The following is a 19,904-nucleotide window of genomic DNA, read 5'->3' on the forward strand; positions in this document are numbered from 1 at the left end:
ATAATGTATATATTTGTGTGCTCTTCTTTTTTCTTTGTTGCATTTTTTAAAGCGCTCACATAGCCCGGGGGCATCGAGGCGCTGTTGCAGGAATATGACTTAGTTGCATATTTATAATGCGCTTAATACCCAGAGGGTTCTAAGCGTGGACCCGGGGATCCAACCTGTGGTGCTTCGTTCCTTCTTCTTTCCAAGGCGAGCACGTTGCCGCTGAGCTATCCCCTCATTGTGACAAATGTATCTAGACGCCTCTCATACTTGCACCATGTTTCCTGCACAATTGGTGTTTTTTCTCAATTACATGAAAATGATAGCAGTGATTATGATCACACTTTACCACCAGTTATGTGATTCATTTAGCCACTATTGTCTCAAATTGCAGCTTCTTCCTACTTTCTGGGGAGCTGTGATTACCTTTTGGCTAGGTACTAGAGTTCTAAAATTCCAACTTTTATGCAAATTACTCCCACAGAACCACTCTGAAATTAGCTTTCGAATAACACCTCAGTGGCTTTTCTCACCCTTATGATGAAGGAGAAATGCATGAAAATGTGGTCTTATGGGCAATTCAAAGGCAAAAATACATGATAAATATTCTCATCATTAATTCCACTGCTAGTTTCAATTTAGCTCTAACATCCTATTTCCCTGAAATCACGTTGCACTTTTCTGCAATATATTCATTAATCTTTCCTTGTGAAGGCCAGAGGGAAGCTGAAAAGATTGTATCTCTCCCTCCAGGTGGTCTCTACACCATTAAGGGCAGGCCATTACCCGTTAACCAAGACTTAGTCCACAAAGTTCCTTCAATTTGGGGTCTTTTTCAGAGTTCAGCTTACCTTGATTGCATCCTCTGTTCACACGGCTCCTCCATATATTCCAGTCACGCAATGGCTAGGCCGTTTGCCCTGCAGAGAAAGGAGCTTTCAGAGACAACAGATCTGGCAATGGGGGGGGGGGTGCTTGTTTTGAATACTGTAAGGAACGCATGGTGGCAATAGTAAGACAGACACAAGTGACCACAGTTCAAGGGTGTTTATTGAATTTTCACAAGGGCGTGATAAACGACTATCTAAACCTAAACCTACAGATGGGAACAAGCTACAACCATCAAATAATAATAACGCAGTCCTCGTGGAGTCTTGTCAAATAAAAAAGGTCTATATTAAAAAAACCTATTGCCAACCCTTACCGCTAATTTACAAATAATGTGGGGTAATGTTTATGAAAAAGAAAGAAGTGTTCACAAAATGATATGTCAGGATAGTCGGGCCTTTGGCCTCCTTTCCCCACGTTTTCAGCACGGGGTAAGGCGGGTCACTTAAGCAATGCACGCACTCTGGCTCGTAGGGCACGGGGATGCAGTTCAATTTCCACTGTTCAAGACCTTATGTATTCAAGTATATTTCTTGCAAGTCTTTTGAGTGAGAGGGCCTGCTGCACAAAACAATAAGGAAACATTCTTTCCCCTTCACTATTTTGCATGTATACACTTCGGGTGTTCACACTGGATCCTCCTCATCCAGGCTCAGATCTTTTCAAAGCAAAAGTTTAACTCAAACATTTCAGGTTGTATCCCCCTCTGCCAGGCTCAGATCCCACTCTATTTGTCTCCCTAAGCCGGGCTCGGACCAATGGCGATGTACTTTAAATGATAGAAGACTTTCGAATGTGCACAGGATTTAGCCTGACCCGCTGGATGACCACTTCGATCTCAATCTTCCTTTTAATTCACTCAGCATTGGCTGGATACCAAACAGAGACTTTTGAATGAGCGCCCATGTGGCACCGGACCACCCTGAATATGGTATCTCCTCTTGACCTCCAAAAGTCCAATTACTCTTGGTAATATCCAATTACACTCGCGTCACTCATCGCCAACGCCTCACACACTATTCTCTTTATACAAAGATGCTGCTTGCAACCTTTGTTCAAAACACAATCTGGTTCGGTATTGGTCTCTCCAACTCACCGGCTGTGCTGTCTTTTCTGACACTGCTTTGTTGTAGGAGCCAAGGACAGTACCATGGCTGCAATCGCTCCTCCCCACCTGGATTATCGATGCTGGAGAGCCCTGGGTACCACGAATACACTGCACAGGTATGATCATCCCTCATTCCTGGTCTTCGGTTTCTTACGTTCCAAGGTTCATGAAGTAACAGTCTTTAGAATTCCTGGGTACTTCCCTCCTTGTGACCCTCTCTGGTCTTGCCGTTTTTCTCCTTGTATTAAACTGTCATCTCGAACTGCTGTTTCCTCGTGTGTTTTGCCTCACTGAGGGTGTGCTTGCGTGCTTCGCCTTTTATCCATGTGGGGAAGTGTGATGGAAGTCAGGTGTGTGCAATGATCTGTAATTGCCTGACCTTGCCTGACCCAGGTGTTGGGACATGTCAGGTATACGGCACTGGTGTTAGTCCGTTGTCACTCACAGTGAGCTGTCCGTGCAAAAGTGTTTGTGTCAGGAAAGGGGTTGGGGGATTTGAGTTCCCAGGTATCCTGCCTGGCAGGATGGGGGAAAGGTGTCATAAGGAAGGGGATACCGCGTCTCACTCTTCTGTGTCCCAGTTCCACTCCCGAAGACCCCTCACCCAATTGATTCTCCTGCAGTGGTCCACCCCTAGGAACTGGATCCAAAAGCGATGCCCTTGTTCTGGCCACCTGGATGACAGATCCCCGGGCACTAGCGGTTGAGACACCTTCAGGTTTCTCACAATACCCACGTGGAAGTGGCCCCACTGACCAGAATGCTGTGCTTTGCTTGTCACAATATCTTTCTTTAAGCATGAAGCCTTCCATATAATATGTTAATTTGGCAGCTGAACACTTTTCTTCACGTGTTCATTTATAGTTGCAAAATACACATACTTCAGAATATTTCAGTTTCAGTCAGTTGATTTGCACACAACAACTTTTATTAATGTTGCAAACTTTGATGAAGGGCTTCTGTATTGGAAGGGTGGGCCTTTTGTCGCCTTAACTGAAAATGTTACTTGGCTTTGTCACATGCGAGGCCCAGTTTTCCTTATTTTCCAGTCTACACAGCATTTAAATGTGTGACAGTTTCAGTGAAAATGCTGCATTTATCTCTCAGCCAGTGATGTGTTGTGCCTTTCCAATCTGCAGTCTGATTATATTTTTTCAGCATTCTCTGGATTTCAACTGCAGAAACTCACACTTTACTTAATACACTGTTCCTTGTGTCATCTTCAGCAAGACACATAGGTTCATTCGCCAGGCCCTTTCACTGCATTATGTTTTCTTTAGGCCTGTCATTTTCTTTAGGGTGCCTTGCCATTAGATACATTGGGCCTCATTACGAGGTTGGAGGTAGCCATGCCGTTTTTACCGGCATGGCTACCCCCAAACTCGGGTCCGGCTCCAGGTCCTGCGAAAGGGGTATTACGGGGCCATTCTGACCTCGGCGGGCCCGGTAATTCCCCTTGCGCGGGACCTGGAGCCGGTACGTCCCCATTCCCATTTGAGCCCTCATAGGGCTCAATGGGAATGGGGGAGGATGATAGCAGCGGTACCGTTCATAACGGTACCGTTGCTACCATACAGTTCTGCTTGCGGGTGCAGCTCTGCACGCCTGGTCTGACCAGGCATGCAGAGCGGCACCCACGAGCAAAACTCTTAATGTGGCGGTATGGTAACAACGGCGCCGGTAGCACTACCGGCGCCATTGTTGCTTTACCACCACAATCGCAATTAGGCCCAATCAGAGGCCTACTTGGTCTTTTAGTTTGTCATTTGAGACTGTCATTTAACCCCAGAGTGTTTCCCACTCCAATTCTTCCAGCGTTTCCCTCTCCAGTGCTTCCGGCGTTTCACTCACCATTGATTCCTGCATTTCACTCTCCAGTGCTTCCTACATTTCCCTCTCCATTGCTTCCTGCATTTCCCTCTCCACTGCTTCATGTGTTTCCCTCTCCACTACTTCCTGTGTGTCCCGCTCCACTAACACCTGCGTTTCCCTCTCCAGTGTTTCCTGTGTTTCCCTCTCCAGTGCTTCCTGTGTTTCCCTTTCCAGTGCTTCCTGTGTTTCCCTTTCCAGTGCTTCCTGTGTTTCCCTCTCCAGTGCTTCCTGCGATTCTCTCTCCAGTGCTTCCTGCGATTCTCTCTCCAGTGCTTCCTGCGATTCTCTCTCCAGTGCTTCCTGCGTTTCTCTCTCCAGTGCTTCCTGCGTTTTCCTCTCAATTGCTTCCTGTATTTCCCTCTCCATTGCTTTCTACATTTCCCTCTCCACTGCTTCCTCTGTTTGCCTGTGCAGTGTACCTTCCAACTCTTCCTCCAGTGCACCATGTGTTTCCATCTTCGGGCTCTCCTGCAGTTTCCGTGGCAGTGTTATGATTGATATGATATGATTGGTTATTTTTAACATGCTTAATAGCCAGAGGTTTCAAAACGCGGAGCCGGGGATCGAATCTGTGGTGCTCAATGTCGTCTTGCTTCCAAAGCGAGCATGTTGCCCATGAGCTATCCTCCCACTGTTCCCTGCCATTCCCACCTAAATGCATCCTGTGGCCCCCTCTCCCCTTGCTCTACTTGCAGGGTGCTCTTCTAGTGAGATCTATTATTTCAGTAAAGTCTGACCCGGGAGAGGGATTCCCGATGATCAACACGCATTACATTCTTGCATTGGACAACAGGTTTTTAACAACAGGTTTTTATAATTTTTTACGACTGAAAAATTGCACAGTACATTAACTAAAAGGCATTGGCTTGGTTCAATAAAAGACCAAGCTCTTGCGAGTGCTGCAATGCTGGGAAGAAGCTGGGCAACACATTTGAGATCCAGCTCAGTAACCTCGTGAAAGAAGCAATTGATGGGGGAAGGGTGGGGAGGTGGGGCATAGAGTGAAATTAAAGAATTCAAGGTGCAAAGGGCAGAAAGATGTGGTTAGACCCATGAGGTGAGCACGAGTCGGAGATATAATGAAACCTCACGAGGAACACTTGAAGACTAGCCACACCTTTATGCTGTGACACAAATTGGAGTGTATTTTACAAAAGGAGAAGGAACAACCCAAGTGAAATAGGACTGAACCCATGATCAATGAGCTTTGACAAGTGCATGGGAGAGGACAAGGGCCATCCAAACCAGGTGGGTTGCAAGGATGCCGATGATGTGTGCAGGGTTCCTAGTAGCAGACATTGTTGCAGTGGTGAACCGGAACATGTTGAAATGCACAGGATCTTTGTGGATTTCTGAGAATGGTAGCACACATCGGAGCAGATAGCGTAAAACACACATGCCACATGTTTTTGATGAGGAGGGGCTACTGACCAGCAAGGAGTCGATACTCCTATGGGCCGACTTATGCTTTAATCCTTCCAAGATCATATAAATTGAGTACCACACATGTGGGTTATCATGATGGTAATTAGTAACCAGTTACCAAGTGCTCTAAAACAGTTTTTGGTGTGCATCGCTATACACAGCACCAAACAATATATCAGTACTAGCTGGGGTAGCCGGCGTTGCCCGTTTCCTGATCGAGTGGTGTCTCATGTGCCCTCTAGTGTTTTGATCTTATCCTCTTGTCGGCAAGTTTTGCTTCAGTTTGCTCTGGCATCTCATTTGCCCTGGAGAAAGTTGCTCTTGCCCTCTGGTCGGCAAGTCGTGCTGCTGTTTGTTGTTGTGTTTCAGAAGCTCTTGATATTGATTTTCGCTTTGCATCAGATGGACCTTTTCCAAGTGATGTTTGTTTTTTGTGCGGCATGTTTCAGTCACTCAATGGCTTCAGCACTCAATGGCTTCATCAAGAAAAATTGATTGTGCTCTCTTCTCGTGAATGAAGTTTATTAAACTGTAATCTTGCCATTTCCCATATTTGGAGTGGTGTGATAAAAAAATGTTTTTAATTCCCTTTAAAAATACTTTATACAGTAAAAAATATATTGCAATGCAATACCCTCCTTCTATTACCTACTGTAGTGAATTGGGGTGAGCATCATTAAATGGGGGTGTCTACGGAGTGTATTTTTTGCATCCAAACATAGACTGCAATCTTGCCCCAGACAAACACACATACATACATTCCGGTTTATGGTGGTGGCGTGGCCTCAAAGCTTCCAGAGCCCCATCCTCCATATTCTGGCCTCCTCTCGAAAGGGTTACCTGAGGTGGTGGGGATCAAGGGGGACACTGGTAACTGCTTGCAAGTGTCAAGTCTGCCATAAGCTGCCTCTACCACTATCTAGCGGGGTCATGTCTGTCTATCCTATGACTTGTTCCTGTGATTCTCATTGGTCTCAACCTTTCAAAGTTGCGGTGGGAGTCCTTGAAGTTGCTGGTCCGTCTTCAAGAGCCCATTGAAATGCATTGGACTCTAGCGACTAGCATCCTATTTTGCAGGGAAGACGCAAGAAAATGCTAGTTTTTGATGTTGTCTGCTAGTGGCGCCTTTCTGAAATTGGACTGTAAACTATTGAAAAGGCATTCTTTCATGGTGGCTTGGAGCCTACGCCTGCCCTTGGCACCAAAACAAATGTAAACAATGGCACCCTTGAGTCCTCTTTCTGTTGCTTGTGCCCTACCACAAGTGTGGTCTATTAACCAATTACAAATTGGTTATTTATAACACGTAAGTGCTCCCAAGGCGAGCAAGTTGCCCCTGAGCTATCCTTGCTCCTCTGCTAAAACAATGTGTTCGATGTTTGGCTGCAGAGTATCCCATTATCCAAGCCAAGCTAAGGCAATGTGGGGGGGGGGGGGATACAAGTCCCATTTGGCAGCTTGTTGCATCAAAGTAAACGATCCAGATGCCGGAGTAATCATATGGCGCTTCAATGAATCCAAAATATGCTACAGCGGTAAGTAACCCACCATTGCCCTCATTCAGAAAGAGTTCTTCAGAAATGTCTCAGCCTTAGTACACCGCCGTGTATTTGGCATGGTTCAGAGGCGACGGAGGAGTGTTTTGATTTTTGTGCCCCAAGCAACAGTTGTTTTTGCTATTTACAATGGGATGCTATGTTTCCAGCACACCAAGCTTGTGATGCAATGCGTTCATATGAATACATCGTGTTACTCTGCCTGCTACATTTATATCCTGAAAAAACGGAAATAAACACGAGCCTCGTCCTTAGCTCTTGCTCTAAATAAAAATAAATAACTATCATATGCCTAGCTGAAATGTCGCCAGGCCGAGTACGATAGTTAATTTCACATTCATATTGTTCATGGCCTGCAAGAATATCCTTGTATTTCCCCTTGTTCCCTCCCTTGCCTTGAAGCGCTTTGAAACACATTGTGTATAGGCGCTATATAAATAAACTACCAGATCATCTCATAGAAACCCATGACGGGTGGTAAAAGGCCCAATCCAGTTTACACCAATTAGCAGCTCCTCTGGTGTGTCTAGGAAATGTTGAGAGCTCCATTATTCGCACCTAACCAGAGAAGGTGGCATCTACCCCAGTTCCCTCCTATCGCTTGCTAAAGGGATGCTTCATTCTCAGCCTTTCGTCTGCCTCCGATGCATGCCATCTAATGATGACATCTGCCCGCTGCACTTCCAGACGAAGTTCTTCTCGCTTGGCAATAGCTTTGGCTGAGATGTGTTCCAAGAAAATATGTGAATATGTAGATGTGCAAAACTGAAGTATGTTCACTTTTTGGTTCCCACCAGCCTTTGCCATCTAATTTAAAGAGACGAGCTGGGTCTAGTAAGGCAGGCAAACCTAGATTGGAGGTGGGTTTCTGCGAGATCTCTGGGTAGCCTATCGGAATCACATGCACATGAATAACCCACCTTAGGATACAGGCCTGGCTGAAGATGTGCTCATTTCAACATGGCTGTTGCGGCCGCCCCTTGTTTAGAACCTGAAAACAGCTGAGGCACCCTTGAGTGCATACATTATAAATCTAATGCCTGTGTGGGACCAATACCCACATTCTCAGTTTTAGCAATGAGGACCAAACTTACCATCCTAAGCTTAAAACCGGCTATGCATCTTTTTCACTTTTCACTACTTCCAGGGAGCCTCTAGAAATACTCTGGATTTGCCCGAAAGTGTGGCCTTTATTTTATAGTTCTGTCTATTGACTAACAATGTGCCAGTGTGCCATATCTAATTAATTTTAGGCTGCATGGTTAGACTAGTAGAATTCTTTGCACGTCGAGTAGATTTTGATACCATTTTCGCCTTTGGACAAGGTGCTTTTTTCAAAAGTTGCACACCGCTGGGCTTGAACACGTGGATCTTCTGGATCTTTGGGACCCTACTTTAGGCTTATGTCCTTGAGTTTTGGGAGTGCTTTCCAAGACTTTCAGCCATGTCTCTGTCTGGTGATGCATCGAATTATGCTTGCCCGTGTCGCTGCAGACTCTCCTGTATGGAATCATTAGTTTGGATGTATAGTTATTGACTCCTGGTGGTGGGATTGTGGTTGTAGGGCTGAGCCTGCTCTTCTGCCTCCTTGTAACTAGCCGTTTAGTTCTAGGCACACAGTTCATTGTTTTTGGCTTTAGGATTTGCCGAGTTCTGCAGAAATAATAGTAATGAAGAGAATGACGCTCCTTTTGGCTTAGCTGTTTGATTTAATGTGACGGTACTTCATTGGTGACTGTAGTGCTAGGCTTGCTCCTGGGCTTATGATGCATTGATCACAGTCTGTGGCACTCATTTTTTTGGTCACAAACGTTCCCCTTTTCCTCTGGAGTCCCCCAGGGGTTGGCCCTGTGCCCTCTCCTATTCAGTGAGTTTATCCCCTCTTTAGTCCAGAGCACACACACGATATGCAGATGCTGCTATTGATCTCCTACACATTGATTATTGGATGCGACGGAATTAACTCAAGTACAACCCCTCAAAAAACATAGGTTATTGTCTTTCAGCCCCTGCAACACCTCCAGGTATAAGTGTTTTGCCCCCCTAAATGAGCAGTTCTGCCTTCTCCAAGTGAGACTTAGGAAACCTGGCTTTATTCAACAAAGTAATCATTCAGTTCTCCCAATGGTCACAAAGGTGGTTCATTGCTGGGTATGTTTTAGGAGTTGATTCCAATACTTGAATCTACCGCGTTGTAATGCTGTCCCTTGTCATGTTGCAGATTGACTATGCCTGTCAGGCATATCTCGGCCTTTCGAAATATGCCAGCCCATGCCTTCGGAACTTCCAGTCAATAGCAGACAGAATTCTATTAAACCACTGTGTCACTCTTCAGCAAGGGGAGAATCAGAAACTCTCCATTACCAATCAGAGAATACCATTTAAGGTATAATGTGTTGGAGACAAATCTATCCTGCGAATGGCCCAATGTTTCATTGGTGGTCAATTTCCGGAGCGCAGGCTACAAAATCTGGTAATGTTATGCTTAGGAATGGTGAGGGTATAATACTGGTAAACTGGGTGTAAACCTTCATTTGTGACATTCTTGTTGGTGAACGCCTATAGAGAAGATGTTGTGCTTTGGAGCATGTAGTGGTCTTTTGGTCCAGTGGTTGGTTCAAGACTCATAATACTGGCGTTTGAAGGAATGGACCGTTAGATGTATTCTTTTGACTTGTTTTGTGCATCCAGGTACTTGGATCTGGGTTTTTCATATAGGACTGACCTTGTATTTATTGTCACTTCATAGCTTTTTTGGTCCAGCAAGTAATCTACAGAACCTGTAATATCTCTAACTCCCTCACTGAGGCTCACCACTGCCATCATCCATGTCTACTCTTTCTCATTCTCTTTGACTGCTCAGCTGCTTCTGACGCAGCTGATCACTCCTTCCTCGTTCAGACTGTCTCACAGAGGGCGCTGATCGCTCCTTGGCCCTTTCCTGGAACATTTTGACCTCCTCCTCCATTCCCTTCCCAGTAGGGTCCCCCTAAGGGTCTGTTTTGGTCTCTTCCTCATCAAACTCTATACCTCCTCTCTCTGCAAACTCATTTCCTTCTTTGCATTCTCATTCCATCTGTTTGCAGAAGATAATCAAATCATCTTTTCCATCACAACCTTCCACTCTCAGCTGCCCTCTTGCATCTGTAGCTGCATGGATTATATTGGATTGCATTGTACAGATACTTGATAAAGCGCAAACAAGACCAGTGAAGGCATCAAGGCGCTAGAGAACTGGAGGGGAGGGAAGAACCCAGAGGAGACTAGAACAGGAAGGTTTTTAAACGTTTACGGAAGAAAATGAGGGATGATTCGAATATCAACAGGAAGAGCATTCCACACAGTAGGGCCGAGCACAGAAAAGGATCTTCCTCCGGAACGAGTCCGAAGGAATCGGGGAATGCAGAGCAAAGAAAGGTAAGCCGAGCTTGAGAGCTTTCTGAGGACTGCAAGAAACCATTTGGATTGTATCTGGTCTGCTATCCCTCACTGGACGTTTTCTGGGTTGCTTGATGGACAACTTTTCTAAATCTGGAGTGATCATCCCCTCGGCCTTTAATTCAACACCTGTTAGCCCCTCTACTGTATCCTTTCCTTTTGACCACACCGGCCCCCTTTCAACATTTCCCAGTATTCACAATCTGGAGGGTTTCCTTTGACCGGACCTTGAAACTGAGTGTTTTAATCACTTCCATTGCTAGAGATGTTTGCCTTACATTCCTGAACATTAATACAATCTACCCTCCTCTCACATTTTATCTACCAAACCACTCATTGCCTGCCTGGTCTTCAGCAGGCTAGATTACTGTTACAGCTTCGGCATTGGACATCCACTTTATCACGCTACTCCTTTGTTCCTCTCAACCTGGTAAAGTGGTGATCTTCCATGGGCTAGCCCCATTACATGGCCAAATGTATCTTATGATATTCACCACTGGGGCTCTTCACACCCAAACTCTCCTCATCGTAACCATCCGCAGTTCACGCTGTGCTAGCTCCTGCTTTTCCGCCCTCCTGGCTCCCCATCGCCGTAACTCCAGTGCTCAGGGTTGTCCAACACCAGCACTCCAGGCCCGGATTCATGTTGGGGTTTCAGAGATAAATTTGCATACAATGATTCATTTTATCTTATGGATATTAATGAGGGATATCCTGAAAACGTATCAGGATTCTGGCCCTCGAGGCCTGGAGTTGGACAACCCTGCTAGCTCATGTCATTGAAGATTCTGCAATAGTGAATTGCTTCCATATGACCCTTTACAATCACACGCCTCCCAATGGCTCCCACCTACTGACACCACTCAAATGCACTGCACAGTTGCCTTGCAGACAAAGGCGTTTGCGCTTCGAATGATGCGTTTCATGGGCTCAGGCTCCAGGTTATGAGCTTATGGTACCAGGACTAGTGTTCTGTGATTCCTGAATGCTCTTGTGATTCGAAGCATTTAGCCCAGCCTTGTTGATGTACAACTCTTTTTCTGGTTTGGAGAAAATGACATATATCGAGTCCACAACGGGCAAGCATGGGGTATTCGTGGGTATGGGGCCAAGCAAATGCTGAAAAGTGGGAAAGACTTCAGTTTTGCAGAGTTTCTTTTAAATGGAGGTGCCATGTTTACCCTTTCTGTGGGTAATAAGTACCCCTTTCTTTTGTGTCGGTTGCAGGACTCGCTGCCGGAGTTGATGTGGGAACTGGAGCAGCAGGTCGGGGGTCTGAGGCTGGATGGTGGTGGAACCTGTGGAGACATGGCGGAGACGGACAGCTGGCCCAGCTCTGGTAAGTTTCCCTGCGGTCAGTGAGTGTGAAGAGGCGAGGGGGTTCTCAGTGTCAGGTGTGACGGGTAGAAGAGTGATGGACAGATATTCTTGAATATGCTTTTAGTAGAAAATGGCGGCATTTTTTTGTGAAGAGCTACATGTTGCCCAGTGTCTGCCATGTGGACGACATCCAGGTCGATGTGTGTGCCTCTGGATGATTGGCTACTGTGATTATCGATTTGGCAGATGGGTCAATTAATCTGGAGTGAATGAGAGCGAACAGCGGAGTGTTCTTGGATTTGTGGGACTTGGTCCTCAACTATGAGTTGGGTGTCCTGGGCCAGTCTGTTATTGGTGAGAAAGATATAATTCAGCTCCCTTCCCTGTATAGTCTTTGGCCTGATCTTCATGGGGCGGGTGCCACTCTAAGCAGGATCTGACCCGGCATTGCAGGAAGTCCCGTGGACAGCCAGGTTTTCCTGGCAGGAAAGCGCTGTGGGAGGAAGGACGCTCTTCAATGATGATGCCCTTTGATCTCTTGGTTCCTCTGCAAGCAATTGCTGGGACGAGGCTGACTGCAGTTTCTTGGGGCTTTCAAGAAGCCCTACAGTGATGGTTGTACAGGTGCGAGAGGCCGCATTTCCTCTAAGGCTTTGGTTTAGGCTCTTCCGTGCCTTGTCTGATTAATCCAATCTCTCTGTTCCGGAGCCACAGGTAACTTCTCCTTATAAGACTGCTTCAGGGTGTGCTGGATCCCACAGGGCTTTTGGGTAGCGAAGCAATTGTATCCACGCGGGTGTAATGCAGGACATGAGGCACTTTGGGGTTGGGATAGTTGTGTTCGGGAGAGTGCAGCATGACAATCCTATCTCAATGTTTGGGAGCACAACCACACAGTAGATCCACACTCCAACGCCCCCAATAGTACTCATTCGATCCCACAATTCTTCTCTGGTGGTCAGTGGTGGTGGGCCTCATGATGTCTATATGTGAATGCCTACATCGTGGCATTGTATGTGCCGGAGATGCACAGTATCGAATGTATGATGGCTTGCAGGACCAGAGAGCTGTGCCTACCTGTCAGTAACAGGACCGCAGGCAGTTTTATGTGGAAGGGTGATGAGGTTGCAGTGTTGCACCCCACCCAGACTAGACTGCAAGGGTGGGAGACGGGCATTAACCGACCAGGGTCATACTAGATCACCTGAGAATAGATATCACCCACCCAGTCCCACACCTGAAGATTAGGTTCAGACGCACCCACCAACCCAAACTATACTCAATAAGATAAAGTTGGATCAGCGCAACGCCACCAAACCGAGTCGGCCCACGAGGAACCAGCAACATCCGAATCCACAGGTATACAACTCTAACGGAATCATAAGTACCTGAACCAGGATACAGACCCCACTAACCCAACCTTCAACCTTCTGCATACTTAAACTCACGCAAAACCACACAACCATCTCTCGCCCAGCAACAACACAAAACCTCACCCACAGCACTCGAGGCCTTCATCCGATACTAGCACCAAAGCCCAGCACTCGGTGTATACCGAGCTGAAGCTGCCAACAGCACACCACTTCTCCCACTCTCCTTCTCCCCTCCTCCCGACTAACCCTACCCACCCTTCCTGTTTACAGATCTGCCAGAGCGCCTGGGGACCAATTCCGTTGGTGACAGTGCGCTATACAAGTACCGCTAACATACCATAACATAAGGAAGGGGACGTATGGCTGTGGGGATTTAACTGCAGAGCTGAAACAAGGCTGCAAGGAGCGATGCATAGAGCCGAGATGTAGCTGCATGGAGGCGAGACAAGGCTGCAGGGAGTGATGCATAGAGCCGAGATGTAGCTGCATGGCCTTACGCATGGAGGCGAGACAAGGCTGCAGGGAGTGATGCATAGAGCTGAGATGTAGCTGCATTGGCTTACGCATGGAGGTGAGACAAGGCTGCAAGGAGCGATGCATAGAGCCGAGATGTAGCTGGAGGCAAAACGAGGCTGCAGGGAGTGATGCATAGAGCCGAGATGTAGCTGCATGGCCTTACGCATGGAGGCGAGACAAGGCTGCAGGGAGTGATGCATAGAGCTGAGATGTAGCTGCATTGGCTTACGCATGGAGGTGAGACAAGGCTGCACGGAGCGATGCATAGAGCCGAGATGTAGCTGGAGGCAAAACGAGGCTGCAGGGAGTGATGCATAGAGCCGAGATGTAGCTGCATGGACTTGCGCATGGAGGTGAGACAAGGCTGCAAGGAGTTTCCAGCGGAAGTGAGAGTGGGCTACCTGCGGGTGCTTATGGATGGAAGAGACAGCGGTGGGTAGTAGCATGTAGAAGAGCCACAAGGCTGCAGTTAGTGAGACACGCAGGAGACGAGACTGCAGGGAGTTGCATATGACTGGACGACGGGACTGGGGGAAGTTACTCTAGAAGAGGAGGCAAGGCTGTGGAGAGTCACACGCAGAAGGGTCGGCAGCAGGGAGTTGCAAGGGAAGAGAAGAGAGAATGAATAGGGATTACTTTAGGAGGTACAAATATAGGGGCGCACAGGATTGGAGAAACGGGGACAAGTCTGCATGGAGGCATATACAGTACGGAATATGCTGGCATGGAGTTGCATACAGTGTTTTGGTTTGTTAATGAGTTGCATGTGAAAGCGAACAGCATGTTAATCCAATGCATTGCTTTAAGTGCACTTGTCCTATGAGATGCCATTGTTGGTCTTAGTTGTAACCAGGTGCTCTCCTCCAGTACTTCTCTCATGCATAGGTGATGTTCCCTGCTCCAGAACTGCTGTCAGTACTATATGTACCAAAAACACCCGAACTTCTGTGTTTGGTGAATATTCTGACCCTTAGTGAAGCAGCCGGGCATCCTTCTGGGCGATGATCCGGCTTTATCTATCCCGAAGGGGTCAAGGGCACCGAACTTCCACTGTGCATCACTTCTCTGTAGTCTCCGGCTGCCAGGAGTGCTCCAAGGTTGGATGCCGGTCCACTGCCATACCTGGGTACGAATGGGAATAATCATTGTTTTAATTGCGAGGGACTGTGTCCGCCCCGCGATGACATGTTCCCTTGACTTGTGCCCGGATGGTCTGAGAGTCATTGTGGATTCCAAAAAGCCTTCGAAAAACGCAGGTCTTTCAGCAACTCCTTCCCTATTGGCCGCAGCACCTCCTGGTTCAGTGGCATTGCAATTCAGTCCAACTGCGCATCTCGCATACACAACTCAGTTCTGCTTGCGGCGCTGCAAAAGAATGGATGATTTGTTTTTATTTCTTTTTCTTCCAGGGCCAGGTAGAGGATTTCATTTACTTTTTTTTAATGTTCTACCTTTCTTAAGGTCTCGTCTTGATCAGATAGAAGTTGCCAAGTTGGGGTCCTAATGACTTTGAGACTGGGCCCTATTGCTTTGTTATTTTCACTAGTGGTGGGCCAGGGTTGTCCAAATCTAGGCCTCATGGGCCAGATCCATGTTGGATTTTCAGGATACCCCTCATTAATATTCATGAGTTAAATTTGCATACAATAATTCTAAATGTATGCACATTTTTGCTAATGATTATTAATGAGTTGATATCCTGAAAATTCATCAGGTTTAAGGCCCTCGAGGCCTGGAGATGGACAACCCAGAGTCCTAGAGAGTTCACGTGTGTCCACCTAGATTAATGACCCATAGCGCTTTGAAACACCTGTGTATAGGCGCGTTATAAATGCCATATCATATCATACCCACCCTTTTAACTCAGTATATGAACACCCCTCCCCTCATTGCCAGCATCTATTGGCCACAGTTAACAGCAATGACCTCATTCCGCCTTTCCAGTTGTTTAACGAAGAAATATTGGCAAACTTGTTTACCATTGTTGCAACTCATTTTGGTGGGAAATCTGTTGTGGTAATCCCCTTTTATGAAGTTCAGGGCTCCACTGGGCCTTTGGAGCCTTTACCACACGTGGCAATGCCCCCATGGGTAACTCCTCTTTTTTTTGTTGCTGTAATGCAGAGAATAATCCTCCAGTCATAAGTGTTAGACATCTACTGTCAACCTTATTGTCAAACTCGGAATTCGGTGGTGTAGTAAAAGTGCCGGCAGTTCTGTTACACCACTTGTTCCCCCCTCACTACACACCTGGGAATGAGGCTGAAGTGTCACACAGCCTCTGATTACGATAAACATGAACATCATGAATATTTAGCTTTCTCCTCCATTCATCCAGAAAAGTCAGTAACTCGAACCTGACCATCTCAGACAAAAGATACTATGGAACTTTCCAGAAACAGATAATCTGTTTGCGAAATGCATGATCTAGACCCAGGATAAAGCCCCCCCCCTTCCCCATCACTGCCTCTAAAAGCTTCCCATCTGACCTTTCACAGATGCTCCATTGACTCAGATCAGTGACTCTTGGTCCAGTAACTTATGCCTCAAAATGTCACAACCCAGGTCCAAAAATCTGAACTTTGTCCCAGAAATCAGCCAATGTGGCCCCAAAAAAATCTTGACCATGCCCAAAAGCACTGTCAATCGGGGCCTCCAAAAACCGCTGCTTTTGGAATCCTATTGTACACCAATTTTCATTCAATAAAACTTTTTTCTTTTGACCCATTCCACCCCACATGTAATGTGATGTTATTATCATGCCTAATTGTCATGATCTTGAAGCACTTTTCATTGTTTGGGACCGAAGTCTGGTTGCGTGATAATCAATTAATTACAAGAGGAGGACATTACATGGTAGTACACATTTGCTGTTGCATGCAAATGACAACCTGTAACAGAGATGCTAGAACTGTAACATTATGTTTAGCAGTTGTATGTGTTGGGTGGGGGTGTTTTGTGATTTGCTATGCAACTGAATTTGTGGTTGCTGGCATGTACCGAACATGGTGTGGGACCCCGTAACCTCTTATATCGATGCAGCACTGAAAGCTGGCTTGAGTAATGTGTATCTGTGGAAACATCTCACCTTAAAGCAACGGTCTGCACTTGGGGGCTCTAATACTTTGCATGCACATTTGGTGAGCATTACATGCACATTTAGTCCACTTTACATGCTTAAAAGGTACGTTACTTGAATCCTTAAATGGCAGACCCAAACCTGTTAATACAATTGAGGACCAGATTGTTAAATGTTCAAGACATGCCAAACTGTGCACTTGCATTGAATTGCCACCTGACAGACCGCAGTCTGCTGGATGGTGAGAAGCACGTGACCTTAGTCCAGACACACACTACAAACGGCACAATGCATTGCAAGAGAAGGGCACGGCAGTACCTATCCTGGAAGGATCACGACGGCCACATCTGCCCAGCAAAGAGCACAGCAAATGATCTTCTGCTGCTAACTAGTTCCCTTTTCCCTATGTATGGCGTCTGAGCTAGCGTTAAAAGGCCAGGTGGTGAGACAGCTTGGGAGCTCAATGGTTCTGCTGCTAAGCTACATGTACAATCCACAGGGCCCATTCTAGGAGAGTCTGCTTTGATCATATCTAAAGGAACATCCCTCGGAAGGATCATAGCAACATTTGCAATACAATAATAGAAGTTGTAACCATAACACAGTATGCTGCACAGGCAAGCACGCCACATGCACGGCTCATCTTTTCCATATACGTATAGAGCAAATGCAGCTCCTGCTAGTGGCCGCCCTTACGATGAGGCTGGCCGCTGATCAAAACGCGTACCGAGTGTAGTGTAAATAAATTTACAGTTCACCCTATGGGAGTGCACACACCATATAATTACATAAAACTGTGCATCATCAAATATAAATGTCATTGAGGGGGATACTAAGACTAAATGCACATATGCAACAAAGCTGCACTCCCTAAAGCAAAGAAACGACCATGTTATTATAGGCCCTCCTGGTCCTTAGCCACAGGGAGCTTATTGAGGTTTGCTCGCTCTGGTGGTGGGAACCCGCTCCACCTCCTTTAGGGCTTGATAAACCATGGCGAGGGGGTGAAGGTGGGGGTGTTCCCCGAGGCAAGGGTGTGCTTAGGGCAGGGAGTTATGGAGACGCAAATCCAGCATTTATGGTCAGAGGGGGCACTGATTGTGTTCTTGGTAGACCCTGTGATTCCCATGTCAGAGTGTCCCAAAGTTATATCGTTGCCTCTTTCACCATGTAAGTGTCTCTGACTTGCTGGTGGCAGCTCTGTGTAATTTTGCACGCATGCAGTGCCCCGTAAACTGGTTGTCCTAAGTCAAATGACACTCTGACAATGGGTTAATTTTACCCTGGATTCATGGAAATTAGTGTGTAACCAGACACAAAGCCAGGCTCCACTGAGGATGCAACTCATGGATACAGTCAAACAAAAAGGTTTATTGTGGGCTTTAAAGCAAATGTTGAGAAATTCAAAACAAGGGAACGTTAGGTGGGTATGCCAAAATAAAATCCTCTCGATCCATTGCCCTTTTCCCCTGAACATTCTCTTTGCATCTTTCCTCTCCATCACTCACAGTTTCTTCGCACAACTTGGTTTATGTGGATGGTATTGTGGATAGCGTCCTTTAGGGTGAACAAGCGCTCTAGCTGAAGTACCAAGCATGATGTTCCAGAGGTGAGATTAGGATCTCTAAATTCTGGGGTCAGTATTACTATGCTATTCTGGTTCTGGGACCTGATCCTGTTGACCAGTCCAAGCTACTTTCCTGCTTGCTGAACAGGCACTCACCTGTTCCCCCGGGGCCTGCCTCTAGGCCTGGACACTGGCCGTCGGGCTATATGTTGGCTTACTTACTTGCTAGTCCTCCACAAGCTTTGTCTTTCTCACGCTCCTTCCAGACAATGGTTTGACTGTTGTCTTAGTGCCTTTCTTTATCTGACCCTTTTTTCTTGAGTGACTTCTTGTCACTCTTTCAGCTTCTCCTTCCCTCCCCCAGCTTCCTCTTCTTTCTGTATTAGTGCCCTTCTTTATATCATAAACCAAAGGTTAAACAGTAACTGCCATACATTTTACCTCATTGATTCACTAAGGGTAGGTCTTTGACAGATATTTCACCTCGCATCCATCCTAATCCTCAAATTTTGCACAATAATATTCAATTTTATTTATAAAACACACAATAAAACAGCATAAAATACTAAAACTTCATGCTAAAAGCCAATTAAACCATCCACCGTAAAGTATTTAGTTACAACATATTGCACAACATTACAATGCACAACATTATTTCCAATGTCTAAATCATCTGGTTTACGTATGTGTTGGTTAACTACACAACATTCAGACACTGTGCCTCTTAGCTCAACTTGAACAAGGTTCTGTCCTGTATGGCATAACAGTGCTGGACATTCATCAGGGACATAGTCCTTTTGTGTGTATTGACGACATAGCTGACCACTGCCTGCAACCTTCTGTCTACCTGTCCTTTCCCAAGGATCTCTGGTTAGCGTTGTCTAATCATGCGTATCTCTGCCACCCGCAACCTTTGGTGTTGCTGTATTCCAGCCTTCCTGGTTCCAGAAAAGACAGACTGTTTTCCACTTACTACCCTCAAACTGAGGTATATTTCTTGTATAATATAGCCTCTACTTTCAAACGGCTTAAAACATCCCACTGTGCTGTCGCTGGTTGTGGTCACTAGTAGTATACACCGTCAAAGAGATATCAGCAGGATTCTCTTGTAGTTGTCCTGCAGGGGGACAGCTATTCTGTTATCATCTTGATTTCCAAAACGGCCTCACGGATGTATTAGTGCCCTCCTTCGGCATGTTCTGTACTCTCCGCCTTAAAACTCTTCTTGTCTAACCCATGTTTTCCCCTTTCTTTCTCGGTGTTCTTCTCCCTCTATACTCTCCCCACCCTCTTGACATCCTCCTTCCCCAACCTCATCTGGCTTAACGTTCTCCCCTTCCTCTTTCACTTGAGATCTCGGACTACCTCCTCCTGCATCTTCATCTTTCTCTCCAACTCCTGCTTCTACACCTTTAGCTCTTTCTGCCTCTCCATTTCTTCACACCAGCTCACTCCTCTGCTCCAAACACCCACCAGCCTTTATGCTTTATCTGGGCTTTTTTAGACCCTTAGATCCTCCCCAGGCCCAGGCTATTGTGAACGGCATGTATGGTTGTGTAGTGATGGCTCTGAGCCGGGCATTTCCTATGCAGTGACTGTTCAGGTGAATTCAGTGTTCTTCTGACTATGCGTCCGCCTTCAATACGCCTGTTTGCCGTCTATGAATTTACACTTGTACACTTGACGACTGGATGGATGGGGCCTTAGCATCTCAATGGGGCTGGCAAGATCTCTGGCATCTGTTCATGATCTGTGGTGCCTGCAAAACCTTTCA

At 46.4% G+C, this 19,904-nt stretch overlaps 1 protein-coding gene across 1 annotated transcript in view; it reads left to right on the plus strand.

Annotated features, from left to right (window-relative positions):
- Window positions 1–19,904, plus strand: part of DACT3 (dishevelled binding antagonist of beta catenin 3) — a 369,285-nt gene that overhangs the window by 188,444 nt on the left and 160,937 nt on the right. The window contains exon 2 of the mRNA XM_069644585.1: window positions 11,503–11,614. Coding sequence (XP_069500686.1) covers window positions 11,503–11,614 — 112 coding nt within the window. The remainder of the gene's footprint in view (window positions 1–11,502; window positions 11,615–19,904) is intronic.

Source organism: Ambystoma mexicanum, chromosome 2p (genome assembly GCF_040938575.1).
Source record: "Ambystoma mexicanum isolate Mex_15411 chromosome 2p, UKY_AmexF1_1, whole genome shotgun sequence".
NCBI lineage: Eukaryota > Metazoa > Chordata > Amphibia > Caudata > Ambystomatidae > Ambystoma > Ambystoma mexicanum.